Here is a 20737-nt window from a genome sequence, read left to right as displayed (position 1 = left end):
AGAGAAACATGCTAAAACACCAGCTGGGGATGAAATCAGCAAAATCCAGGATGTGGGAAACTACAAACACATTTAATAAATGAATGCTAAGAAAAGAGGGAAAAAAAAGGAAGAACCTATAAATTTTTTCCGTATTTCATTGGTGCATCATACTTATATATAACATTTGGATTTTCTGTTACATTTTCAGACTTGTGCATGGTAAAACAATATAATTTGGCTTTATCAGTCCCCAGTACTCCCCCTGTCTTTGCCTTCCTCCTTCCCCCTGGTTCTTTTCCTCTACTCTACCGGTTTCCCTTCAATTTCTATGAGATGCCACTCCCATACACCTTTCTTTTCCTTTCTACAAAGGAAACATATAACCCTTGATTTTCTGAGTTTGACTTATTTTATTTAACATAATATCTCAACTTTTATCCATTTTCCTGCAAATAATAGAATTTTGCTCTTCTTTATGGCTGAATAGAATTCCATTGTGTAGATATACCACATTTTCTTTATCCATTCATTCATTAAGGAACATTTAGGCTGGTTGCATAATTTTGGTTATTGTGAACTATGCTGCTATAAAAACAGATATGCATTTATAACTATAGTATGTTAGCTTTTATTCTTTAAGATAAATACTGAGGAATTGTATAGTTAGGTCACATGGTGTGAGGAACCTATAAATTCAGAGATTTTTACAGCATATCAGTCAAATGCAATTTATGGACCTTGTTTGGATTCTAATTTGAATGTACCAGGTATAAAAATAAAAACTTTAGAAGACAGGGAAATTTGGATATAATTTGATTAAACAACTATTAATTTTTTGTTATGAAATAATTCTGGTTATTTTTAATACTTTTCTATTAAGATACTAGTAAAATATTTAAGGATAAAACAGCTTTTCTTCAAATAATCTAGGAAGGGTGAGAATGATACAAGATTGGCTATAAATTGATAATTGTATGGAATGGGCATGTGAGAGCTCATTATTTTTGTATGTTTCCAGTTTTCCTGATTTAAAAAAAAAAAAAAGAGCTGCCACCCTGGAACACACATTAATTTTTTATTGGAGCAGACCAGTAACCCAGCAAGAAGAAAAGTCAGCCAGTCCCTAATTAAACATAATGATGAACAATCAAATGTCGTTCTGGAGATGAAGTAAGAGAGAAGTAGCATGCTGAAGGGAACTCCTACCTGGTACTAGGCATCCCAGATTCAAGTCACCCAGCTTCACCACTTCCCAGATGATGACCTCAGTAAAGTCACATTCTCTCTTAGCCTCACTGATCTCACCTTTAAAATGCAATACAGGGCTCGGACACAGTTCAGTGGTAGAATTCTTGCTTATGGTGTGTGAGGCCCTGAGTTTGATCCCCAGCACCAAAAAATAAAAATAAATAATTTTTTTTAAGTCTCAGATAAGCTAATGACCTCTAAATAGTAGTGTTAAATTCTCCTTCCTTAAAATTTCTCCCAATGATATGTGCAGGCCCAACCCTACCTATGACAAGACTCAGGATAAGAATACAAAATCAAAGCTGGGCACAGTGGCACATGCCTGTAATCCCTGCGGCTCAAGAGGCTGAAGCAGGAGAATTGTGAATTCAAAGCCAGCCTCAGCAAAAACAAGATGCTAAGCAACTCAGTGAGATCCTGTCTCTAAATAAAACACAAAATAGGGCTAGGGATGTGGCTCAGTGGTTGAGTGCCCCTGAGTTCAATCCCCACTACCCCCCTCCAAAGAAATACAAAATCAAGTCTACTAACCATTTGTATACATTTAAAACTTATAAATAGGGCTGGGGTTGTAGCTTAATGGTAGAGTGTTTGCCTAGTACATGTGAGGCACTGGGTTTTATCCTCAGCACCACATAAAAATAAATAAAATAAAGGTATTTATCTACAACTGAAATTTTTCTTATACCTTTATTTATTTATTTTTATGTAGTGCTGAGGATCGAATCTAGGGCCTCGCACAGCACGTGCTAGGCAAGCACTCTACCACTAAGCCACAACCCTAGCCCTGAAAATATTTTTTAAAATACTTATAAATCAAGCTACAAATTGTTAAAATAAACATATTCTATTCTCCCACCTTGACCAGTATACCTTTATGACCCCAAAAGCCAGGTTCATTCAGAATTCACAGATTCTTTGAGATTCGACACCTGAAATGCAGCATGAAAAGAACCAGCCACTATCCATGGTCCACCCTTCTCATTCCAGCTCTCACTTGTATTGGGAAGAACCCCACAGACAGAGACCCCTGTCCCCATGTCCAAGCTGTAGGCCCACCCCCCTTTAAACAGCTTCCTCTCTGCTACTCCAAACCCAGTGGTGTTCACACTGTCAGGGCAGGCTGCCCTGGGGAGAGTGGACCCAGGAAAGGGTACTACACAGGTCACAGAAGTAGGGGTGAGGCCATCTAGGCAGGGAATTTTAGGGTTCCAGATGCCAGGTGCAAAATTCAAGAAGAGATACAGTTTCTATGAGGAACCTGTGCCCCTGCCGACTTCTTTCTCCTTAAGGAGCAATGTGGCCAGAAAAGGGTCAGTGCAGGCTTTTCTATAGCATGGGGCAGCTCAAGAGCCTTTCCTGACCATGTTTCAGGTACCATGAACGTGAGAGTTCCATAATATTATTCTCTTTAACCTTTATGCAGCTGTGAAATTCTACTAAATATAAAAGTTTTTTAAAGACTGAAACATGAAAAGAAAATCCTTCTAAAAACTGAACTATAGGACTCCTGAGGCTCTGGGATTCTAAATCTTTGAGTATTCTTGAAACTTCCCTGTAGACTCAATTCCTTAGAAACTGAAGTGATAAGCTCTTCCAAGGAATACCCAGTACCACATACATAAGGACCCAGTGAGTATTATTTAATAACGCTATGGACCCAATCTACAAAATAAACAATTTCCAGAGAATGTGGGGGAAATCTAGAACTATCATGGGGGTGTGCATAGGCCAAATTCAGCTTCCTCAACTGGAAACCTTTCAGAGTTTCAAAGAAAATATAAGAGTAACCCAAAAAACAGACACTAAGAAACAGAGAATGAGTCTTCTGATTGAGAAGCAGTTGTGTTTAATCATTAAAATTATTCTCCCCAGTGGAGAAGTCACCTACGTTTCAATGGACCTTCCCAATGGAGAAGTCACCTACGTTTAAAAGGGTTTCTTCTCCCTCACATATTTTAGAGGCCAATAGAAGTAAATGAAAAATCTCTAAACTCAGGCCCTGGTGAAGCCTCTGGAACAGAATTCCCCTCATTTTTCTACCCTATGTCAAAGGTCACTATCCTCAGACACCTGGTATCTGAGGTATCTGATAAGGCTGGCCTAAGTGATGCCTTCAACTTCTGTCTGCAGAGACTTCCAACTCTGTGCCCCAGAGGGCTGGTTCTTCTCATTCTCGTCATCAGTGGGCTGAAGAGTCCTCGGTAGTTTGAGCTCAGGGTTCCAGCTTTCTCCAGTCATTTGTCCTGAAATGTTCTGTCCACTGGCAACTGGACCTTCCAGAACAGCCTCCTCTGGAGCACTAACGTCCTTGTAAGTGGCTTCTGCCTCAGATATTTCAGGACCTAAGAGAAGACCCAGCCATTAATTGCACATGTAACCTTCTCCCAAAAAACTGTGAAACTGGATCACAGAAAAAAAAAGGGGTGGGTGTCTTCAGGACCACGCTAAAGGATGAGGAGTGGGTCCCCAAGCCATTTTAGTTAACACAGGTTCAGTTCTCCTATCCTCAGTCACCTACTAAAATTCCTCCACCCTAATAACTTACTTCCCATAGTGGTGAGGAAATTCAGGAAGTCCTTCAAATCATCCATCTTTAGTCTCCTTATGGAATCATAAAATTCACTGGGTAGGTATAAGGAACTAAAAGGATTTTTCTAAAAGGTTCTTGTCTTGGAGAAATTGGGACAGAGACCTACCTCCTAGGAATGAAGAGAAGTTACACACATTCTTTGCCCCCTGGAATGACCAGATGAAGCCAGAACCCACTTCTCTGTGTTCCCAGCAGTCAACTAAAGGCAGACTGCCTCCAAAGATGGCTGCCAACAGCTCCTCCCATCCCATATGAGCATGCGGTTTCTTCCATCAAGGGATGCAGTCTATTTCCACTCCTCTGAATTTGGGTTGGACCTCTGACTTAGAGAGGTCCAACCTCTGACTTCTTTGATCAATAAAAGGTAGCAGAAGTCACACTATTTTAGTTCTAGTCCCATCACCTACAAAAGTAATTTCTATGTTGTCAATAAGCTCAAACAACAATGGTAGAGCACTTGCCTAGCATGTGTGATTCTACCTCTGGAGCCTAAAAAAAAAAGAGGAAGGAGAGAAAAAATAGCAAATCACTTTGGCTTGTGCTTCAGGTTGGTTATACATAAACTGGGACCTTACACAGTTTGTTGGAAATTCACCTTTTTCAAAGTTGTTCCTTTTTTCTCCATCTACTGTTACTATTTCATGTCACTCTCCTGACCTAGCCAAGCTCTATGACCTATAGACCACCCAGTCAATTCAGTCTCCTTATCAGCATCTCATATATCATTGTTGGGCTTCTAATTGACCCATGGTCTATAAGTGACTCCCCATTCCAGATAAGGACAAACCCTGATGATTTCTCTAAACAAACATCTTCCAAGCTTCAGTGAAAGAGTGTTAGGCTTTCTTTTTGGCATTGGCCATTTTCTAAATCTCCAATTTTTTAAATTAACATATAAAATTGTGCATGCTTATCATATGGTATTTAAATATGCATACATTGTGTAAGGCCTTATGAATTCTATTTGTAATTATATTTAACTAGGGCTATAACTACATCTATTACAGAATTACAGAAAAATTGTGTTAAAAGACCCAGAATTCCTCCAAGAAACCTAAGAGGTACTTATCTACACACAATAGCAGCAAAGAAACAGTAACCCCACCTTTCACAGTTTATGAATACTCTTACTAGAACATGATTCACCTTCTTGGCCCACATTGACTTCTAACAAACAAAAACCAAAAAAATAATAAATAAAAATAAAAGTCTCTTGCTTTATGTTTCTTTGGCATTGGCCGTTTCCCTCAACTAGTCCCTGAAGCATTCGTCCTTTCCTTTCTGAATCCCCCCTTCTCTAAACAAACATCTTCCAAGCTTCCAGCAGAGGTGTGCTAAAGATAGCCCTTTGGCAGGCTCCTATCAGTTCTGCTTCTCACTGTAGCTACACACTGGAAGCACCGAGGAGCCTTTAAAAGACAGTGAGGCCTGGTTCCCAGCACCAGAAATTCTGATCTGTCTGGGGTATAACCTGGGTGTTGAGAGTTTTTAAAACTTACCAGTTGGTTTCAGTGTGTGGTAAAGGTGGAGACCACTACCCTGAAGTATAAAGGCTGAATGCCTTTTCAATCTACATAAGTCCCTACCCACCTCTTTAGCCTGACTTACCACTCTCCCTTAAATACTACAGCCACAGAGAACTTCCGGATATTCTCTGAGTAGCCATGCTCCTCCAAGGTGCCTTTGTACAAGATAGTCTCACTTCCAGGAGTTCTTTTTCACATTGGGAAAACTCTTAAACCTATTTAAGATCCAATTAAAAATCTCTTCTGGAAAGCCCTTTTCAACTCAGTGAAGACAGGTCATTGCTCTAAGAACATGACTCAAAATGGTCACCCAAGACAAACGGCTCCTATTGGAGGCATTAGGAAGAGGGGGCAAGTAGTGGGCATGGTGGGGCGGGGCACCAGAATGGAATTCGGGGGAGAGGCAGTGATCATTCTGAATAGACACTAACCTTGGACAAGTTACCTCCCACCCTGGGCTACAGCCCTGATTTTTCCACCTTCCATGTGAAGCTTTAGAATCTTCTTGAATCTTTGGGTTAGAGGACATCTTGGTATCAGAGAGTATAGTGGGATGGGAAGTAAAGCAAGGGCAGCATCCTTCTCAGGAGACATTTCACCTGAGCCCTCTCAGTGCCCCATGATTAGACAATGAGCTCTCATGATTAAACAGTTGTTTTCAAGTTAGAGCCAGCAAGGTCCAGTCTGAGTAGAGCAGAATAGTCTTACAAGGTTTAAGGGGAGACTTCCACCCTCCTTCCCACTCTCCACTCAAGCTGAGAAATGTCAGAGGGACAGGATTAACCATATCCCTCTGGTCAGACAAGATAAAGGCTCCAAAGGGGGAGATATCCATTCCTGCCTCCAGCATGAAGAGCAGAGGGAAGGGCTGCCTGTTGGGAACTGGCCGCTGCCTCCTGGATGTGCTGCTTTCAGCCTGAGGTTCCTTAACTCTCCAGCCTATTGCAAGGAAGCCAGAGGGCTCTGGAATTCTGCTTCCTTAGGATTCTCCAGGGGCCTTTGTGAGGAACCCCAGCTATTCCCTGCCTTATTGGCCAATAAATTCTCAAGGATTTTGCTGATAACATGGGCTTGTGCCCACCTTTGATCCTCAAGCCAGTCTTTTCTAAGATAGAATCTGAGGAAAAAAATGACCATAACTCATGCTCATAGTCAGCTCTCAAATCCCCACGTGAAGCAGACATCTTAGTAAATACTTGATGGAAGGATGATGTGTAGACCAGCCAGCCAGACTAAGCATTTCAGTTCCATGTGCCTGACAAAGGCAGGTCTCCAAATGACAAAATGTGTTGACTTTTCTGGCCTCAGCTACGTCCTGGGATTCCATCACTCAACCGAGCATGTGTTCTCCTTACCATGGAGACGATTAAGATTGATGGAAATGGAATGCTTCTGTGCAGTCGTCTGGCTCCCTGGGTCACTCGTGGCTTTCTCTGTAGCCTCCTGAAACCCATATAAGGAGGAACTGAATTAGGACTTTGGGAAGTAAAGAAAACTTTTGCAAAAGTAGTTGAAAAGAAGGAACTTAACACCTTCAACCAGATAGGAATGTTACTTTCACAACCAGAAAGCGGACAGGCAGAATCCCTCCGTGCAGACACTCCCTCCATTCCAGCCTGCACTGACTTCTCCCGGCCAGCAAGTGCCAGTGCTTCCCTCACTGTCACCCTACCTTTTTCTTAGTAGGTGTTTTCACCTTCCTCTTCTTCTTCTTTTTCTTCTTCTGCTGCTGCTGATGTTGCTGCTGCTTTCTGTAATCTAGTGATCAGAGAACCAACAATTATATTACATTTCTCACCAACAGTCCCCAGCCTCTCTAGCCACCTGCTCTGACCTCCCCACCCCACTACAGTGACTCTCTCACCCCCTCTGGATGGCTCCTTCCTGAAAACAGTTTCCTGAGTCCTACATGTAACCCCATGTGACTGTTAACAACCAACATAACTGAATTGGGACCAAGTTAAAGTAAGAGATATGTGGGCTGAGGGGAAGCAGTACCTGGAAATCCAGTAGTAACAAAAAATTTACCTTCTCCCTGCAGGTTACAATGTAATTTCTTCAAATGTTCAGAATATCTTAATGTTGGTGTCTAGAGGAAGGAGAAGAAGAAAAGCTCTGCTGTGGTTCCTTTCCTTTCCCCCAATGCATTTTTTCATCTAGTCAACGAGCACATTTGAGAACCCAGTGTTCTGCTGCATAGCATGGCGGGGGTTGGGGGGGGGGATGGCAAGGAAGAGAAAGGCGTGGGAAACAGAACATGCTCTTCTCAAGTACCCCACACACACTGGCATCCACCTACATAGAGCCCAGACTTCTGGGACACAGGTGAAAGAGCAAAGGCAGCAGAGAAAGGAGGACACGACTTTGGATTTTCATGCAGGCCTCTTTTTCTGGGGCGCCATGGCTCTTACTTGCAAGGTGAGGCGGTGTATAGTCAGAAACATCTTAGAAGAAAGTGCACTCTCGGGTCGGTTCTTTTCCAGGGGAAGCTTCTTTTTCATCATGGCCAATTGTATCTTCGTCTCCGGACAAGGCACGGTTTTCCCTCCATCTGATAAAAGGCTGAAGGGGACAGAGACAGTCAGTCAGCAGCAGCTCTTCCCAGTCTGTGCCACTGACAAGGAAGAGTGTAATGGGCTCTAAATCCCAAGACATTTCCTCTTTGGTTCTGGAAAGGTCTGTGCCAACAGGGACTCATTCGGTAACACCTTTCATATGCTTCTGTGATAAGCACAGCTGTGTTCATTAAATATTTGCCCTACATCAGGCTCATATGCATTATACCACTGAATCCTTACAACACCCGGGAGACAGGTATTATAATACCCATTTTGCATACAAAGAAAACAAAGCTCAAAGAAATGAAATAAATTACCAAAATTTACCAAGTCAGTTTCCATACTGACTCCAAAGCCTGTCACATTCCAAACCACATACACCATTTTGCCTCCCACTTATCCATAATTCATCTAGTATCTCCTGTGGGGGTTTCAATGAGAGTCAGGTAATGAACTTAGCCCAGGGGCTGGTAGATGGCAGGTGCTTGGTAGATGGTGGCAGTTGATCACTGTCATCACTACCTGTTGATGAAACTAATAGTTCAGTAAGCAAACAGGAAAACACTTTGCTCCCTGTCCTACTCAGAAAGAGCACATCCTTAGGTTCTTCTTAGCTTCAGTGACAAGCAGGGACTCTGTTCTCTCCCAGGCCTCCATGACACTCACTCCTTTAGTAGATCCTGAGGCAGCATGGCAAATTTGCTCCAGCCAAGTATGGATTCAAAAGAGTGAACTGGGGAGGGGGGCGGCACCATCACATCTGGAAATCTCAGCTGCATCTCTGTGTGCTTCCTTTCAGAGTGATCCAGAGGTGGTTTGTTTCCCTGCAAGAGAAGAAAAAAAAAAAAAAAAACAGAAGGAACTCTCTAAAGAACTCTCTTTGAGCCCATTTCTTCTAACAATATTCCAGCCTGACATGTGAAACTCCTTGTTTCCAGTCCCATTCTAGCCATTCCCACATCCTCTCCACCATGAGGGTCACTCCATTCTCCCCTCACAGGCTCTCAACCCTATTATTGTACTTGGATCATACAGAGCTTAATTGTTTTCATTGTTTTGATTTTCCAAAGGGGTAATAATTTACTCATTCATCAAACTAATAAATAAGTATTGTCTATCTATGTGCCAGGCACAGGGATGTCAACGATGACTGAAATGGACCAGGACAGTACACTCCTGGACACAGTGATCTATGACTCTGCCACTTACTCAATGTCGCATTTACCCATAAGTGGTAGAGTTAGAGTTGGAAGCCCAGGTCTTTTAACTCCTGGACCACTGGAATTTTATTCCATCACATTTTGGCTCAGTTTTTAACTAACCAATAAGTTCCCCTGACTACCCAACAGATCCTCCTGTCACCTCTTCAAGGAGCTCTTTTACTTCCCTACAGAGAACACTTAGGAAAAGGAGTCTGAAGAAGTTTGGTTAATATTCCTAAAGCAGGGTTTTCTTCTGCAGATTCTGTTCATTCAGAGAGAAAACAAAGGTGAGGGTCGGGGAGACTAGAAAGGAAGACAAAAATAAACCATACAGAGGAACGTCGTGAGGGTTGGGACAAAAATCAAACTCACATACATGGAATTTACCAAGTCATACAGAATTAAAAAGAAGCAAAGGGAATCCCTAGGAAGATGTTGGGAATGATCCAAGGATAGTAAGTGTGAACATAGAGAACAACCAGCTCTGACTGGAGCAGACTAAAGGGGTCCAAGGAGAAATCCCTGTATGCTGATGAAATTATAGTAAGTCCAAAGCATCTGCACATCTTAAGAGAAATTTTTTTTCAAAAATAAGAAAGTTTTTCAAGACACAACAAATAGCATTAACAAACATCCAAATGCCAGAGTAAGAGTTTACTGGATTTTATAAAAGATAAAACTGCATTCAGGTAACATGGGTACAACATATGTTTGTTGAAGAATTCATTACGAGTTTGAACTTATGTGGAAATAAAAAATAAAGCAGCTAGGTAAAATAGAAAAAAAATCAAACTCACCACTGCCAATTTCTTTCTTTCCTCCTTCTCATCCTGGCTGGGGAAAGTATGTGTCTTCTTAGCTAAGCTTGAAATAAGAATAACCACACTTTTTCTCAGACATCTTAAGCCAAAGCACCCAGGTCACTATGAATAATGAAAAGTCTACCTTTCTGGTAAGTACTCAAAGATGGCTGGTTGGGAGCTCAAAAGTATCTATTGCTAAAAAAGACTCCTCACTCACACATCTAAATTAGGTCCCCAACATTCTCACAACCTAGTAATTTACTTTTATAGTGAATATAAATTAGAAATGATATATGTATGTTTGTGATGTTTGACTCCTCCATGTGGCTCAAGGAGCACAAGGACCAAATCTATAAGATTCTTCTCTGGATCCTCACTGCGAAGCCAGAGAAAGAACTCAAAAAGTATTTCTTGCTCTATTCTCTTTCCTCCTTCTTGTCTGGGAAATGGACATGCTAGACCTTAAAATAAGACCTTAAAAGGCACCTATGAAGCATCTTGGAAGACAGAAGCCATGGGGCAAAGAAAGTGGCCCGAAAGCTACAAGGAGCCCTGGCTTCTGATTGTCTCACGGAGCTGGCTACTAGCCCTATATTTCAGGGCTTGAGGTGTGGCTCAAGGAAGTGCTTTTCTCAAATGCGTAAGGCCCTGAGTTTGATCCCCAGTACCACAAAAAGAAGAAAGGAAAGGAACTAATTCAAACAATCACTTAAGAATCCAAAAGCCTCAGAGATCACAAATATATCCCCACGGTTATCAACACTAGCAAATCTTTGAACTTTCACCAAATGATCTTTGTCTTGCTCTGCTTTGTATACAGGTCCTATATGGTATTCATTTTGTACCACTATCCTAGGCCTTAGGGTGGAGATCAGAGGTTCCTATGCTTCACTGAGTGATTTTACGAGTTGCTGAGAGAGCTAATAAGAAACACTAATAGAAAGCATTTTAATCTTTAATCAAACCACACAAATAAACTAGACCCTATATTGTATGCTATTTACTGCCAAGTAAAATTTGATAAAGAGAAGCTTCACCGCATAAAACAACTCCAGTGTAGTAAGAGGCAGAAGCAAGAGACCACAGTCACCTTCTCTGCTGTTCTCCCACTACTTGCAGTGAAGTAGCTAAAAGGGAAATCACAAAAAAGAGGCCTGCAGAGGATTCAGGGATTTGTAAGACACAAATATCAAAGGTACACCAAGTTCTAACCTGATACTCACCTCACATTCTTCTCTGGTTCTGGAATCCAGATTACAACCATATTTCTGACACCTTCAGGACAAGGAAGTTTTGTCTCATTCAAATTTAACACTGGAAGCTAAAAGAAGGATATAAAGGCTATGTATGATTGAGTTGTCGGGCTCCTGCCTGTATTCAGTATCAGACTAAGGGCTGAATTACCATGGTAACTAAAAAGTTCTGCAGCCTAGAAGATGATAAAAAGACATTTCCCATTCCCCAAATATCTTCATAATATTCTTCCACAAAACAAACTACTTCACCAGGTTTCAGTACAGGTCCTCTGTAAGCATCTTTAAATGAATAATCTCCCTGCTTCCCTATGACATTAGAGTGGAATTTAGCAACTTCCAACACTATCCCCTTGAGGGTGCCTTGAAGTTTACTTAGGGGAACACCACTCACTCTTCCTTCTCCACTCCTAAGACTGAGATCCCCTGCAGATAATACCATCAGCATTTGGGGAACATCGAGAGAACTAGTACACACAGAACCAAATTTTCTACTTTTATTTATACCCTGTCTACAATTAGAGGCATCTACAAAAAAAGTTGAAGTATTAATTCTTCTCACATCTAATGATTTAGGATCCTACAACACTGGGGCTCAAGGAAACCTTATTGATCATCTGATCCCTATTCCTTCTAAGATATATACTCCCTCAAAAAAAATTAAAAATAAGGTTGCCCTGAGAAAATGAACTGATTGGCTTGAGGGGAAAAAAGGAGAATCCTTTTCATTATAAGCTCCTAATGCCTTTTGAATTTAGATTCATATTCATGTATACCTATTAATATAATTAATTTAGAAATAATTAAACCTAACTCTCTTATTCTAAAGAGGTTAGAGGTAAAGTGATTTGTTCATTCAAACCATCTACCATCTCTTAGTGTTTTACATTAACCACCACAAGACACTGAATAGAAACACATCTCATGAAAAAATAATAATAAAGGGCATCCAGTAGGATTTTAAACTTCATGCAAGTGGGAGAGAGTCAGTCTTTCTTCCTAAAGTTCTAATTTTGCATTAATTTTCCTCTTACTTGCCAACTGCTTCAGCAACACACTTCCCATTTAGAATTCAGTTTCCTTACCTATAAGATATATGAGACAGACCATAATGTTTTTTAAACTATAACTGCAATTATTCATAGGTCATACAATCAAATTTGGTTAATCAAGGCCCAAACTGTTTAAAAATTAAATAGAATAGAAAAGAAAATATCAGCACTCTCACATATACATCTAGAGTAAGAATTACTCTAGGAAACTTTCATTGCAAAATTTATTTTTTACCACATATTAAACTTTTAAAAGTCTGAAAATCATCAGATTAGATGACCTTAAGGCCCATTTTAGGTCTGACATTTTACTGTTCAAACAACCCTGACTATGAGATGCCAATGTTTATGTTAGAAGCTGAACCTACACAGGATAGAGACAGAAAATTCTCACCTACACCACATCTCCACATATCAATCCCACTTGTGCCTAGGATTCCTGAAGACAATATAACATATAAAGTCATTAGCACCAGGCCCAGCATATAATAAGGGCCCCAAACTAGACAGTTATTATCATTATTATTATTGTTGAGATTGCAGTCATCCTGAAAAATAATGTTAAAAGTAATAAAATATTCCCACTGATAAAAAGAAAATGTTGAGGAAAGCACCTTTTTAGTTTATACTTACTTTGGAAGATCTCTTAGCAGAGCTGATCAATCTTTTGTCAGGTAAACCTTTCCAATGCCTAAAAAATTAATTTGAAACATGAAACAGAGACACAAAAGACATTGGAATGACACAATTAGAGTTGTGAGAGAAACCCTTCTACTTATCTATGGGAAACCTGGGGTTTAATACTAACCAAATGAATGTAGAGGCTCTTAACAGACATTGCACACTGCAAATACTTCAATTGTTTGTTGCATCAAACTAAATTCATAGCCTGTGTCTCTCACACTCTTTGAAAAGTAATGAAATTCTAGGCCACATCTGGTGGCACAACATGTCTGTAATCCAAGCTACCCAGGAGGCTAAGGCAGAAGGATTTCTAATTGGAGGCCAGCCTTGAGAATTTAGAAAGACCCTGTCTCAAAATAAAAAACTAAAAGAACTGGCTGGTGTGTCTCTGGGTTCAATCCCAAGTATCAAAAAAACCCTGAAATTCTGATAGGTGGTACAATATAAATGAACCTTGAAAACACTGTGCCAAGTGAAAGAAGACAAATACAAAAATACAGATACTGAATGATTCCACTTACATGAACTACCTAGAATAAGCAAATTCAAAGAGACAGAAAATAGAATAGAGATTACCCAGCTGAGAGGAAGAAAGGTAATGTAGAGTTATTGTTTGATGGATGATATTTCTACTCTAAGGGAAACTATTCCACCCAAAGGAAATAGTGGGTCTATGAACCCTGAGGCAGGCAGTGTGAAATATTTGAAAAACAGAAACAACAACGTGGCTGGAACCTACTTAAAAAGAAAGGGAGAGGGGCTGGGGATGTGGCTCAAGCGGTAGCGCGCTCGCCTGGCATGTGTGCGGCCCGGGTTCAATCCTCAGCACCACATACCAACAAAGATGTTGTGCCCACCTAAAAACTAAAAAAATAAATACTAAAATTCTCTCTCTCTCTCAGACACTCTCTCTCTCTCTCTCTCTCTCTCTCTCTCTCTCTCTCTCTCTCTGTCTCTCTCTCTCTTTAAAAAAAAAAAAGAAAGGGAGAAACATGAGAGAGACAAGGTCCATCAGGAAGACAGGCTCTCACAGGGCCATATATAGGCCACACCAGGGACTTAATGAAGCAGTCTTCATTAGAAAGAGGGCCTTTAGGGGCTGGGTTTGTAGCACATGCTTGCCTAGAGCATTGTGAGGCCTTGGGTTCAATCCTTAGCACCACATAAAAATAAATAAATTAAATAAAGGTATTGTGTCCATCCACACCTAAAAAAAATAAACATTAAAAAAAAGAAAGAGGGCTTTTAAGTTGGATGTCAGTTGCAGAAAAACACAAATAAAAAATCAGTATGGCTCTGAGGCAGAATTGGTGTCAGAGAAGAGGGGACTCAATGACTGGAAGAATCAGATAGTAAAGAGGCTCCACAATGGGCAGGTTTCGTCTATCTACTGTAAATGAAGAGGCACTGTGAGCAAGAGGAGCCAGAGCAGCCAGAGGTCTCAGTCCATAGCTCTAGGCTATGATGAGGCAGATCATCATGACGGCAGGATGCAGTAAGGCCAAGCCGGTCATCTCCTGGCAGTCAGAAGTAGAGAGAGGGGAAGGGACTGGAAATAAGGCACACCCCCAGTGAACCACTCCCTTTGACTAGATCCTACCTCCTACAGTTTTCCCCACCTCCTGATAGCCCAGTCAGCCATGAATCAATGGATTAACACCCTGATGAGGTTCTAGCTCTCATCACCCAATTACTTTCCCAAAGCCCTACCTCTGAACACTGCTATCATGAGGACCAAGCCTTCAACATATGAGTCTTTGAGGGATATTCCACATCCAACCATAATGCAAGGAAACCTCGAACTGACTGGAAGAGGCCACTCTCTACCAGCACATTGCACACCTGGGCATGGCAGGAGAGAAAGTATGTTGTGTGTCTGGGTGGACGTGAAACACACTGCAGGTCCTGGCTGGAAGATGCTGCCTTTTTCCTAGGGGCCAAGTCCTAGAGAACCTAAAAGTAGTCTGACCTTTTCCTATTTCACCTTTAGCCTAAGAAAAATCAACAGGGACTCCTTACATGGAACAGGAAAAAAGAAATCACTGTAAGGGCCAACATTAGTGCTTGGATTCCAGGCTACAGGGTCATTGTATTATAAAAGTTATTGTTTTCCACAGATACTTGTCGCTTGATTTCATATATTAACAAGATTGGGTGCTTACTTTGTAGGTGAGCCAAAAAGAAAAGCCAATTTTTCTATCTCCAGGAACTCATAAAAAGTTCCATGCCTAAAAACAAAAATTAAGGATGACAGTATTGTGGACCCCATTTCCTGATGACCTACAGGAGCTGAACTGTGTCTCCCAAGGTTTATCTGTTTAAGTCCTAACCCAAATACTTCAGAATGTGATTATATTTGGAGGGACGGTCTTTAAAAAGATAATGAAGTCAGTCATGGTGAAAAATCTAGGCAATTTGAGAGGCTGAGGCAAGAAGATTTCAAGTTTAAAGCCAACCTCAGCAACTTAGCAAGGCCCTAAACAATTTAATAAGATTCTGTCTCAAAATTAAAAATAAAAAGGGCTGGGGATGCAATTCATGGTTAAGTGCCCCTGAGTTTGATCTCTGGTACCCCAGAAAAAAAAGGTATTGAAGGAAAATTGAGGTCATATGGTGGGCCCTAATCCAATCTGACAGTTATGCTTATATGATTAGGGGACACACACACACACAAACACACACACACACACACATACACACACACACACACACACACACACACACACACGGAAACCACTGAAGACACAGGAGAAGACAGCCATCTCTACAAGCTAAGAAAAGAGATCTCAAAAGAAATCAAACCTGCTGACACCTTAATCTCAAACTTCCAGCCTCCAGAACGGTGAGAAAATTAAACCACACAGTCTATGGTACTTTGTAATGAAGTACAAACCAATACAGCCACAAATTAGCCAACTCCCAAAACAGAAGCAAAAATGCTTTGTTTCCCATTGCCTACCCACCACTTCTTAAACCAAATTAATACTTTCTTTTTAATCCAGCTTTCTCGAAACCCACTACATGGGCAAGGGAAATCACAACCTAGAATTTCTTTTCAGTGATGAGGATTGAACCCAGGACCTTGTACATATAAGGCAACAACTCCATCATTGAGCTACATCCCCAGCATCCCCACAATCTAGAATTTTGAGACAACAGTTGGTTAAAGGAAGAATTTACCTGCCTTGGAATTTGGCATCAATCTTTGAGCACTGAGACAATAAAGGATGAGCCTTGGTGAAGGTAAATTTTGACAATTCTTGATGAGCACATCTCTTGGCCCGGAGGCAGGAATCTGAGATGTTTACAATGGTGAGCACTGGGAGTTTCTCTGAGAAAGCAGACCAGAAGAAAAATGTAACATGTTGGAGAAAGGTGGTCAAACATTAACCCTTTAAGGACCTCTTCAGGAAAAAGACAGGGGTTAGCTAATTCACCTTCAATATTCACAAAAGTTTTGCAGGGTGAGCCCAGGATTCGAGGATGGCCCCTCTCAATCCTTCGGAGAGCTGCCCAGCATTGCGGATGCTGACAAATAGCCATGTTGCAGGTGGTTTCATCCCATTGACTCTCATCTGGCCAATCCATGGCTTAGGACAAAGACTAATCCTGCAGCTTTGTAGCCCACTGGATAATCAACAACCACATGATTAGGGCATATTACACACTAGTTATGTAGTCAATCTTAGTTTGCATTCAAATCATAAAATATTTCTATTGAACCTCTATAGGTAAATAGTGGTCACAAGATAATTTAGGATTCAGTAACAAGTAAGCATGAAAGTATCTCAGCATGAGTTCAAAAGTAAGAGTTTGAAAGCAGATCAACTTCAGCCATGCGTGGTGGCCTATGCCTGTAATCCCAGCTACTTGGGAGACTGAGGCAGGAGGATCTCAAATTCCAAGCCAGCTGTTCAGCAATTTAGCAAAACAGTGTCTCAAATTAAAAGGGTGGGGGTGCTGGAGATGTCACTCAGTAGCAAAGCACCCCTGGGTTCAATTCCAGGGAAGGGAAGAGAAGGGAAAAAGATTGACTTCAGAAGCTCTCCTAATTGGACATTTAATAGCTGAGTGTCTTTGGACTTAACCAAACTGAGCCTCAGTTTCCTGTAAAGTGAGGATAGCCTGTTTCACAGTCATTATGAAAAATTAGTTGATGGATATTAAAAGGTCTGGCATATAGGTAGGACACAGTCAGTAAATGAAAAGCTAAAGGCTTCGGAAGTAGCTGCAAACCTACCGATTTGTTATTTGAGCAAAGCCATTCCTTGCTGGTATTTTATTTGTCTGCATGGGAATTATAGCATATTGAAAAATGAAGCATAAATTCCAAAGGTTTGAGCCATCTAAAGCATTTCTGTGACTTCATTGATTGTAAACTGATAAAGCTTTCTGTAGATGGTGACATCTAATGATTAATGAAGGAGAAAAAGAAAGGGTACAAATATTTTAACAAACTCCCTATCCTAAACAACTTCTAACTTAGATCAAAGATAACAAACTGTTGGCCTGGGATTACACCTAGCCTATGACTTGTTTAGTTTGTTTGGCACTTTGAACCAGTATTTTAAAACTGAAATAGTCCATAATGTCCAGACTTCTGGTTCCTCTTAGAGATCAAAACATCTGACAACACTAGACCCAGTTCCAACTAGACAGCAACTGGCTGGAGCTGAGCAGCTTTTGATGTCTTTAAACCAAGTGTGTTCTATCCAAGTGCAGAGTTCCCCCACCAGTCCCAATAGTCTCTAAGGGAAGTAGTTCCAGTTGCCATTTATCATCATTTGCTCTGTTGTTTTTCTCCTAATAGGGAAATTCTTCTGTGTAATCATGTCTACATCAAAAAAAAAAAAAAAGTCTCTAGACAATGTGTTTCCAGAAAAAAAAAAAAGTAGCATTAGTTCTCAGAGGGAGTGAGAGTTTTTACTTATTTAATATGAAAATAATAAAACTTAAAACGCCACTACAAAACCTTGGTGACGATTTTGACTGGGAAAGATGTACGATTAACAATTTAATGAACTAAAAATTAAATACGATTTTAAAGGGTTGCTTTTGACGTTGTATTATTATAGGCAGCTGGGCGCTCTACTTGCCCAGTCCGAAGGGTGCACCGGGGTCTAATCAGGTGTATCGCGACACCGCCAGCATCAGCACTGCGCTGGCAAAACAATTCTCGTTGGGGGAAGAAAAAAATGTAAGATTTTTCTTTTACTATTATCACAAACTTGTGAGGGGAGAAAATATTAAGGACAGACATCCGCTCCCGTAGAGTTGAAAAAATTTCCCGCTTCCTTCCGAACAAGGGAAAACATCATTAGCGAAAGACTGACCCCAGAACGCCATCGCTTCGTGAGACCAAAACTGACCACAAACAGTTAAGATTCTGAACCCCCGGCTACAACGTGCGCGGGCAACGCCGCGGGGCCGTAGCCCCGCCCACCAAGCCCCGCCTCTGACCAAAGTAGCCCCGCCTTCCCCCACGCTTGGCCGTACCGTCGCCTAGCAGCGGCACAGAGCATGATGGGGAACGGACGGAAGCTTCGATGAGCCACACTTAGGTTCATGAGAAAGTTCCCAGACGTGGTGATGAAATAAGGAGAGAAACGAGTACCGCGGGATGGGACGGAAGCCCTGGTGGGCCAAAATCTCTGTAGTGTGGAAACTTCGGAAGCACCAACGATTTGAGATAGAGGCGGGGCTGGGGCCCGAGAGCGGTTTTGACGCGCGGGGCACTGTGGGACGTACTGTGGGCAACGTGGGATGGAACGGAAGCCTGGAAGGCTCATACCGTAGCGACGCGGGAAGTCCGGACGCGGCAGCTGCCTGAAGAAGAGGCCTGAGGCTGAAGCAGCTTCGGCCCCGGCCGTGGCAATGGCGGAGAGGCCAGAGGACTTAAACCTGCCCAATGCTGTCATCACCAGGATCATTAAAGAGGCGGTGAGCTGCTGGGCAGGGGGCGGACGAGCGGGCAGGAGGGAAGCAGGTCCCGGGCTGGCAGTGTTGCTCACCCCGACTCCCCCAACAGCTCCCGGACGGTGTCAACATCTCCAAGGAGGCCCGGAGCGCCATCTCCCGCGCCGCCAGTGTCTTCGTGCTGTACGCCACATCCTGGTGAGCCGGGCACCGCTAGGGATTGGGGAGGCGCAGGAGACCTGGCTCGGAGTTTGGGGTCTGGAACCTACAGACCCCTACTGAGTCCCATCTCAGTTCAGAGAGGTTCACAGCTTCCTTAATTGTGTGGCAATTTAAACGACGAAACAACGCTGCTTTAGCCCTTGAGTTCAGAGAAGGAAAGGACTTTCCCGTGTCACACAGCAACACAAGCCTCTCAGACGTCTGTAAGCTCTCCCACCCCTCCGCTGCACACAGCAAGCGGAGCCTCACAGCCACCGACAGCGCTTGCCCTTTCTTCTTTCAGTGCCAACAACTTTGCAATGAAAGGGAAACGCAAGACGCTCAATGCCAGTGATGTGCTCTCAGCCATGGAAGAGATGGAGTTCCAGCGGTTCATTACCCCCTTAAAAGAAGCTCTGGAAGGTAATGATCCTTCCATTTTCTAAAGAGCATAGAAGATGGTCATCCTGTATGACCTGTTCACCTGGCCCTGAGGCTTTCAGCGTGGGTCCTTGTCAAGTCCAGTAAACCAATACTGGATGTGACTCAGTTCAGTTTGTACCACCTCAGATCTGTTTGCGATGCTGGGCAGGCTATTTTTCCTCCTGAGCCGCAGCTTTTCCAATTATTACCATGGGGTTAGCTGCTACCTCTTCCAACCCTCCTCCTAATCCCCCTCCTACTTCCTTACAGCTTATAGGCGGGAACAGAAAGGTAAGAAGGAAGCTTCAGAGCAAAAGAAGAAGGACAAAGACAAAAAAACAGACTCAGAAGAGCAAGACAGGAGCAGGGATGAGGACAATGAAGAAGATGAGGAAAGACTGGAAGAAGAAGAACAGAACGAAGAAGAGGACGTAGACAATTGAATAGGGAGGGTAGGCCAAGGCACTGTGGAAGCTACCACACTGAAATGTGGAACATGTTTATGCAAAGCTTTTCCCTGCTGAGCAGAGCAGGCAAAGTTTGATGTTTGCCTGAGAAGAGCAAAATAAAAACTGACTAGAATTATCATCAAGACTAGCGCTTTCCAGACTCAGAGCATCTGAGTGACAGAATTCTGTTTTGCTTAATCAGTCTGAGGGTTATGACTTTTTGTAAGGGATTCTCAATGGCTAATTAGTCGAATTAATATATCTTGTTTACTTACATGTATGGCTAGGTAGTTTTTGATCCCAAGTCTTTTTGCCCCTCCACAAAAGTAATAACTTCCATGCTACCTGCCATGTTCCATATTACAGAGGCAGTCAAGGCTCAGGAAAAATTGGTCAGTCTGTTTGTAACAGTATTTGGCAATAGTACCTTATTAAGAATGATCAGAATGGTTTAGCTTTAAAAAAAAAAATACTAAAAGGCTATGGGAGAATAATGAACTCTGTAATCTCATCACTAGACAGTTGCATTGATTTGAGTTTCATTTCCTCTAATCCCACTTGGCTTTCAGTCCTTTTAGATTGCTTGTAGACATACAGCCTATAGAATGGCTACACTCTGGGGACATATGCTTTTAAATTAGTATTGATTGGAGTTAGTCCAGCAGGGATGCCAGTGTCTTACTTATTTAAAACAAATGGCATAGTGTTAGATGTCCCTCACTATTTACTACTGTACAGCGTTAATATTTAAAGTCACCTCCTAGAAGGTGCAGAACTCCCCAGGCTTTCTCTTTTTATACTTCATCTCCCAGACTGTGTCTTTGTCTTTTCATTCTTAATTCATTAT

At 41.9% G+C, this 20737-nt stretch overlaps 2 protein-coding genes across 4 annotated transcripts; one reads left to right on the top strand and one right to left on the bottom strand.

The window, feature by feature from the left end:
- Nucleotides 1-3062: 3062 nt before the first annotated feature.
- Nucleotides 3063-18538, bottom strand: C4H9orf43 (chromosome 4 C9orf43 homolog). Of its 3 annotated transcripts, none has more exons than XM_078047979.1 (12): nucleotides 18398-18538; nucleotides 16339-16528; nucleotides 16082-16232; nucleotides 12851-12908; nucleotides 11136-11233; nucleotides 9907-9973; nucleotides 8574-8731; nucleotides 7761-7911; nucleotides 7378-7438; nucleotides 7022-7107; nucleotides 6705-6792; nucleotides 3063-3575 (listed from the first exon to the last, which is right to left on the bottom strand). In XM_078047979.1, exons 2-12 carry the CDS (start codon nucleotides 16487-16489, stop codon nucleotides 3334-3336), a joined length of 1311 nt encoding a protein of 436 aa, XP_077904105.1. In that variant the 5' UTR covers nucleotides 16490-16528; nucleotides 18398-18538; the 3' UTR covers nucleotides 3063-3333. The 3 variants fall into 3 exon arrangements, with proteins under 3 accessions (XP_077904105.1, XP_077904106.1, XP_077904107.1); XM_078047980.1 differs by lacking the exon at nucleotides 18398-18538 and adding an exon at nucleotides 18235-18349; XM_078047981.1 differs by lacking the exon at nucleotides 18398-18538 and adding an exon at nucleotides 17142-17463.
- Nucleotides 18539-18704: 166 nt separating this feature from the next.
- Nucleotides 18705-20029, top strand: Pole3 (DNA polymerase epsilon 3, accessory subunit). Its single transcript, XM_005329680.5, has 4 exons — nucleotides 18705-18841; nucleotides 18930-19015; nucleotides 19323-19441; nucleotides 19712-20029. Exons 1-4 carry the CDS (start codon nucleotides 18776-18778, stop codon nucleotides 19882-19884), a joined length of 444 nt encoding a protein of 147 aa, XP_005329737.1. The 5' UTR covers nucleotides 18705-18775; the 3' UTR covers nucleotides 19885-20029.
- The last annotated feature ends 708 nt before the right edge of the window (nucleotides 20030-20737 follow it).

The sequence above is a fragment of the Ictidomys tridecemlineatus genome, chromosome 4, assembly GCF_052094955.1.
Source record: "Ictidomys tridecemlineatus isolate mIctTri1 chromosome 4, mIctTri1.hap1, whole genome shotgun sequence".
NCBI lineage: Eukaryota > Metazoa > Chordata > Mammalia > Rodentia > Sciuridae > Ictidomys > Ictidomys tridecemlineatus.
This window is presented reverse-complemented; position numbering and strand designations above follow the sequence as displayed.

Bases quoted from the DNA above. Each gene is read 5' to 3' on its own strand.
- C4H9orf43 (XM_078047979.1), bottom strand. From the start codon at position 16,489: ATGGATTGGCCAGATGAGAGTCAATGGGATGAAACCACCTGCAACATG. The intron at 16,233-16,338 runs GTGAATTAGCTA...CTGCTTTCTCAG, and splicing joins AACTTTTGTGAATATTGAAG to AGAAACTCCCAGTGCTCACC. The intron at 3,576-6,704 runs GTAAGGAGAACA...GTCTTCTCTTAG, and splicing joins CAATCTTAATCGTCTCCATG to GTCCTGAAATATCTGAGGCA.
- Pole3 (XM_005329680.5), top strand. From the start codon at position 18,776: ATGGCGGAGAGGCCAGAGGACTTAAACCTGCCCAATGCTGTCATCACC. The intron at 19,016-19,322 runs GTGAGCCGGGCA...TTCTTCTTTCAG, and splicing joins GTGCTGTACGCCACATCCTG to TGCCAACAACTTTGCAATGA. The intron at 19,442-19,711 runs GTAATGATCCTT...ACTTCCTTACAG, and splicing joins CTTAAAAGAAGCTCTGGAAG to CTTATAGGCGGGAACAGAAA.